This window comes from Thamnophis elegans, chromosome 6, assembly GCF_009769535.1.
Source record: "Thamnophis elegans isolate rThaEle1 chromosome 6, rThaEle1.pri, whole genome shotgun sequence".
NCBI lineage: Eukaryota > Metazoa > Chordata > Lepidosauria > Squamata > Colubridae > Thamnophis > Thamnophis elegans.
This window is the reverse complement of record NC_045546.1, coordinates 78,864,484-78,871,360: the sequence shown is the minus strand read 5'-3', so window position 1 is coordinate 78,871,360 and position 6,877 is coordinate 78,864,484. Positions and strand designations below refer to the sequence as shown.

Below are 6,877 nucleotides of genomic sequence, written 5' to 3'. Positions count from 1 at the left end.
TTAAGTACATTTCTTCCTTTCTTCCTATAATTTTTTCCATTTTCTTCCTTATATTCTTTTCCATTTCAACATTGTCTTCCTTTTTTCCTTCCTTCCTTCCTATACGTCTTTCCATTTTCTTCCTTATATTATCTTTTCTGTTTCAACAGTCTTTGTTTCTTCCTTCCTTCCCTCCTTCCTTCCTTCCCTTCCTTCCTATACTTCTTCTTTCATTCATTATATTTTCTTTTCCATTTCAATATTAAGTGTAATTCTTTGTTCCTCCTTCCTTCTTTCAATCCTTCCAACTTTTTCCTTCATTCTCTTTTCCTTCAATATTAAGTGCAATTCCTTCCTTCCTTCCTTCCTTCCTTCCTTCCTTCCTTCCTTCCTTCCTTCCTTCCTTCCTTCCTAAGTTATTTCCATTTTCTTCCTTATATAATATTTTCTGTTTCAACATAAGTGCCTTCCTTCCTTCCCTCCCTCCCATCCCTTTCTTTATGTTTTCTTTATGTTTTCTTCATGCTTTCTTTTCTTTTTCCTCTGCTCTTTTTAAATCCCCCCCCTTCTTCTCCTCCTCTACATTTAGGTTGGATTAGTTTGTACAACAGTCATCAAACTTCTGAAGTAAAAATAAATAAATAAATCATATTTAAGAAGAAGAAGAAAAGGAAGACGTTTTTAGTTAAGTCAAACGTTTTAATAAAAGTTTCATCTTTTAAGATTCGTCCAACACATCCAATTGTAACCTTAACAGTAAAGAATATCACCCCAGCTGCTAAAGGTTCAACCAGTCTGAGAACCATTGAAAAGACAACAGTGCAGCAAAATCCAAAAGACACAACTTCCTCACGACCTCACCGCCATTGCTTTGGTACCAAATCTTTAAGGAAGGGGCGCCAGAAAGGAGGAGGAGGAGGAGAAGGGAACCAAAGAGACGCTCTCGGAGGCGGCGATCCCATTCACGAAGAGGCAGGAGGAGAGGTGGGTGCGCTGGCAGCTGACCCGCAGACAACTTCCACACGCTTCAGGAGCTTCTGCCGAGCAACAGGAGCCCCGGAAGCGCGTGGAAGTTGTCTGCGGGCAGCTGCCACTGCGTCCACGCTCTCGGAGGCGGCGATCCCATACACGAAGAGGCAGGAGGAGAGGTGGGGGCGCTGCACGAACGGACTCCTCGCGGCCGCTCCCACGCTCTCGGAGGCAGCGATCCCATGCACGAAGAGGCAGGAGGAGAGGTGGGGGCGCTGCACGAACGGACTCCTCGCGGCCGCTCCCACGCTCTCGGAGGCGGCGATCCCATACACGAAGAGGCAGGAGGAGAGGTGGGGGCGCTGCACGAACGGACTCCTCGCGGCCGCTCCCACGCTCTCGGAGGCGGCGATCCCATACACGAAGAGGCAGGAGGAGAGGTGGGGGCGCTGCACGAACGGACTCCTCGCGGCCGCTCCCACGCTCTCCCATGCACAAAGAGGCAGGAGGAGAGGTGGGTGCGCTGGCAGCTGCCCCGCAGACAACTTCCACACGCTTCAGGAGCTTCTGCCGAGCGACAGGAGCCCCGGAAGCGCGTGGAAGTTGTCTGCGGGCAGCTGCCGCTGCGTCCACGCTCTCGGAGGCCCAGAAGCGAGGGGACGTTCTCTGCTGGCGGCGCCGCTCCCCCGACCTCTCTTCCTTCCGCGGCGAATCCCATGGATTCACGAACGGACTCCACGGAAGGAAGAGAGATCGGGACAGCAGCGGGGAGGCCCAGAAGCGAGGGGACGTTCTCTGCTGGCGGCGCCGCTCCCCCGACCTCTCTTCCTTCCGCGGCAAATCCCATGGATTCACGAACGGACTCCACGGAAGGAAGAGACATCGGGACAGCAGCGGGGAGGCCCAGAAGCCAGAGGACGTTCTCTGCTGGCGTCCGCCGCTGCCACGACATCTCTTCCTTCCGCGGCGAATCCCATGGATTCACGAATGGACTCCACGGAAGGAAGAGACATCGGGACAGCAGCGGGGAGGCCCAGAAGCCAGAGGACGTTCTCTGCTGGCGGCGCCGCTCCCCCGACCTCTCTTCCTTCCGCGGCGAATCCCATGGATTCACGAACGGACTCCACGGAAGGAAGAGACATCGGGACAGCAGCGGGGAGGCCCAGAAGCGAGGGGACGTTCTCTGCTGGCGTCTGCCGCTGCCACGACCTCTCTTCCTTCCGCGGCGAATCCCATGGATTCACGAACGGACTCCACGGAAGGAAGAGAGGTCTGGTCTGGGCAGCACGCACAGAGCGGGAAAGGCAGCACCAAAGCCTGGCCGCGAGCGAGGGAGCGCGCGGCGAGCAGCGATGCCGGGCTGCTTCCTCCTCCGCCGCCGCCGCCGGCTGCTCCCTCCGGGGCAGGAGAGCTGGGAGCAGCCGCCCGAGAACTTCCACGTGGTTCCAAAGGTTTTGCCGCCCGTTCCAGCGCAGCACAGGGGCTGGCTGCGAACTCCGCAAGGGGGCTGTCTCCTTCCCCCAGCCCAGCGCCTCCCGATTCCCACGGTACCAAATTTAATACAAAACATGATTTACTCACCACCAGTGAGTAAGCGCAGCTGCCCAAAACAAAGACGAAATAAAATGGAGACTCGCGCATGCGTCCTCAGCTAAGGAGTCCAGCCAATCAGTGAGCTGGTTGGCCAGCTCACTGATTGGCTGAAGTCCAGCCAATCAAATCAGTGAGCGGCAGGCTGGGCTGGCTTAAATTTGTAGGTGGTAGCATAGAACAGAACGATGAGCCAGCCCAGCAGCTGATGGGCGGGAGCTGCAAGCGCCAAAAAAAGCGTGCCTTTTTAAAAAGCGGGCGGGACGCGGGAAAATGCATCAAAAAGTGGGGGTGTCCCGCCAAAAGCGGGACGTCTGGTCACCTTAATTATACCTTTCGTGGGGTTTAAGACTAATCATTGTGTTTCTCTTTCAGTTTTCTTTAAATGACGAGTGGAGATTTGCCTTTCCAATATGACATCGGAAAAAGAAGGAATTATGAAGGGCGTGGCCAGGAAGTGCAAATTCAGAACATCAAAGCATATGTTTGTCAACCTCCTTCTGATACAAACACAGCTGTGATTTTGGTTCATGACATATTTGGGTGGCAATTCCCAGACACAAGATACGTTGCTGATATAATTGCTTCCAAAGGATACACGTAAGCAAGGGTTCCTATTATGTCAAGAATTAAAAAAAAAATGGGTGGTGATAAATGGTGAGGACTACCATTCGATGGCAGGAAAGGGGCACGGGCATTTGTTTTGCTGCTATCTAGTAACATTAAAACATTGAGCCGAGGTGGCGCAGTGGGTAGAGTGCAGCACTGCAGGCCACTTCAGCTGACTGCTATCTGCAGTTCAGCGGTTCTAATCTCACCGGCTCAAGGTTGACTCAGCCTTCCATCCTTCCGAGGTGGGTAAAATGAGGACCCAGATTGTGTGGGCGATATGCTGACTCTGTAAACCGCTTAGAGAGGGCTGAAAGCCCTATGAAGCGGTATATAAGTCTAACTGCTATTGCTATTGCTATTGCTATATTTGTCAGCCCAGATATAGTAGCCCTAATTTAGAAGTACAAATAATTTGCCTCATAGCGTAGAGATCTGAGCATTCTTCTTTAGCTGGTGTAATCAACACTGCCCTGCAAGAATGCAGCTATTTTTTTTGAAAGGAAAAGCATAGATGTAGTCATCTATTTAAACTATGTAGTCTTACAACAATGTCTGTGGGTGGCATGTAAAATCACAAATGTCCAAGGTCATAACCTGCAATTTCAACTGATAATAAAACAACCTCAGCCAGCAGAGTGTGCTTAACAGTCAGCTCTTCATTGCACAAGGAAAGGCAAATAGAGTTGAGGCCAGTGGTGGGTTTCAAAAATTGTTCAAACCTACTCTGTGGGTGTGGCCCTCCTTTGTGGGAGTGGCTGCTGGCCATGTGACTGGATGGGAGTGGCTTGCCGGCCATGTGTTTTCTTCTTTCTTTCTTTCTTCTTTCTTTCTTCTCTCTCTCTCTCTCTCTCTCTCTCTCTCTCTCTCTCTCTTTCCTTCCTTTTGTCTCTGTCCCTTTTTCCTTTTTTCTTTCATCTCTCACTTTTTCTTTCTTTTTTCTTTTTTCCTTTCTTTCTTTCTTTCTCTTTCTCTATCTGTGTGTGTGTGTGTGTGTGTGTGTGAGAGAGAGAGAGAGAGAGAGAGAGAGTGAGTGTGGTGGGTTTCAAAAAAATTTGGAACCTCTTCTGTAGGTGTGGCCTGCTTTCCGGGTCCACTGGTGGAACCTCTTCTAACCGGTTCAGTAGATTTGACGAACCGGTTCTACCGAACTGGTGTGAACTGGTAGGAACCCACCTCTGTGATATTTGTATAGTATTGACTGGAGATGAATACCACTTTTAATATTTTAGATAACTTAGACTACAGCAGAAAAATAAAGAGCGAACTAAAGAGATAGCTTGGGAATTTATCTGTCAGGGAAATCTTCAAATAACTTATTAATTAACTTAATTAATTCTACAGAACCATCTGTCCAGATTTTTTTCTGGGAAAGGTACCTTGGACACCTAATGATCATTGGCAGAATTTTGGAGACTGGTTAAAGGATCGAGATCCCATGAAAGTGGACAAGTAAGATTAGTATTTATTGAAAAGTAAATGCAACTGATATCTGTTTGATAAAGAAAACATGTTAATTAAGCAAAGGCAGACAGTTATTCATAATGGATAAGCAAGCAAAGAGTGAGGAGAGAAAATTGCAGCCTTGATACCCTTTAAGATAAAATATGCTTTAGCTTCACAACAGTGTGATGAAAGAAATGTCCTTCTGGGTTCGGCTCCAAGTGGGGAAAAAGACACCGGAGACATGGAGGCTGCTTGGAAAGATGGTTTATTGGTGGACAGGACCACATGGCTTGAGCCCTGAACAGAAAAGGTGATCACATGCTTCAATGTTGGTGGAGAAGAAGAGAAGGGCTGAGGGAGGGGCTTGCTAGGCTTTTCATAACCTGTTCAGTCCCACCTCTCTGTTTCCTGTTCCTGTGTAAGAAATGTATTCTGATTGGTTGTCAGACTCTCATAGGGCCATGCAGGAGCAACTCTCTAGGCTGCGTTTTGAATCCAGGTTTGGTTGAGTTCTCAGATGCCATGTGGTCAGTTGAGTAAAGGGCCAATATTATCATGCTTTAATCCCATCCCCCTGCAGCTGAATTGGAGAAGTCTAAAGGACAACGACCAGAAGAACAGGTTTAAAAAAAAAACCCTAATTCTCTGTAAAAATGTCTGAGCAGAACAAAGGGACAATAAGACTTTTGTAATTATGCAGGTTATAAAATTTCAATTCATGCAGGTTTCAGCTTTCTAGAATATGATCAGTATTTGTCATTGGTGCATTTATTTGTAAATGAGTAGTGAATACAACAATAAGTTGTTCACAACTGGCATTTAATTTCAGAAAATCCATTCTTAACTTGGTAGTGTATTGTTATCCCCCTAAGAAACCAACATCTGAGTGGATAATGTAGGTTATAGGTTATAGGTTTATTGCATTTATATGCCGCCCTATTCCCGGAGGGACTCAGGGCGGCTAACAAACTCAGGGGGAGGGGGTAGTACACACAAGGTAAAACAGCAAACAAAATACAGAGAAAAGTTTAAAAACAATCAACAGTCACACAATTCGAGCGGGGAAGGGAACTCGTCAACCCCAGGCCTGCCGGAACAGCCAGGTTTTAACGGCTTTACGGAAAACCTGAAGGGAGGTGAGGGTCCAAATCTCCGCGGGGAGTTCGTTCCAGAGGGCCGGAGCAGCCACAGAGAAGGCCCTCCTCCGGGTGGTCGCCAATCGACATTGGCCGGTAGATGGAATCCAGAGGAGGCCTAATCTGTGGGATCTGATGGGTCTTTGGGAGGTAATTGGCAGCAGGCGGTCTCTCAATAATGTTTTGTAAGAATTTTTTTTTTAACGAACAGGAAAGATACATTTTGATAACCGTGTAGCTTGTTGTAGGTACATACAAAGATGTCATTTTTGTTTATGCATCTCATTTTCTTAGGACAGTCGATGCAGTCCTGAAATATTTAAAAGAGCAGTGTAATGCCATCAGGATTGGTATCGTTGGATTTTCCTGGGGTGGAATGGCTGTACATCACGTGATGCTAACAAATCCTGAATTAAAGGCTGGAGTCTCCCTTTATGGTAACAAAGAACACTTATTATTTCTTCCATTCGAACAGTATTAAATCGTTGTTGGTAAGGATAAACTGCACTATATAAGTAAGACCGTTTTACAAACAGAGTACTCTTTTCTGTCTGTCTCTCTCAAACAAGGAGCATATCTGTGCTGTGTAAGACAGGCACACAATTTCTTCTGGAAGGAAAAAAATGGATGTTATCACCCTATTCACTGTCTGAGACTTCAGGTTGCATTTTTCTGCTGCATTTCACTTTTGAAGTACACATCTATATGTTATGTCGCCTTTAGGCTTTTATCCATTTCAAAAAAATCTGTTTCAGTTTGCTCCTGAGTAACTGTTGCAATTCATTGTACAGAGGAGCTCATTTTTAAAAAAAATAAAAATGGGTTCTGACCAGTGACGTGTGGTGAGGTTTATGGCTGGTGAGGCAGTCCTCTCCCCCTGATACCCCACTGACTAAAGTGCTTTCTTTCACCCGCCTGAGCTCGTGGCAGCCCGCCTGAGCTCGCGGTAGAGCTCAGGCGGGCTGCCGCGAGCTCAGGCGGGCAAAAGAAACTGCTCTAGTCAGTGGGATGTCACAGGAGAGGAGAGAATGACTGAGCATTGCATTTATTAAAGGAAAAAGGGAAAAAGGCAATTTGAAGGAAAAGAGGGAGTGTGGGGTGGGGGTGGAGGCATCAGAAACGGAGAAAGAGAGGAGGAAGAGTGAGTG

The 6,877-nt window shown here is 47.7% G+C and overlaps 1 protein-coding gene across 1 annotated transcript in view; it reads left to right on the top strand.

The window, feature by feature from the left end:
- The first annotated feature begins 2,923 nt into the window (after window positions 1-2,923).
- LOC116510807 (carboxymethylenebutenolidase homolog) overlaps window positions 2,924-6,877 on the top strand; it is an 11,116-nt gene continuing 7,162 nt past the window's right edge. The window contains exons 1-3 of the mRNA XM_032220458.1: window positions 2,924-3,138; window positions 4,492-4,599; window positions 6,024-6,166. Of these exons, the coding sequence (XP_032076349.1) occupies window positions 2,924-3,138; window positions 4,492-4,599; window positions 6,024-6,166 (466 nt within the window). The remainder of the gene's footprint in view (window positions 3,139-4,491; window positions 4,600-6,023; window positions 6,167-6,877) is intronic.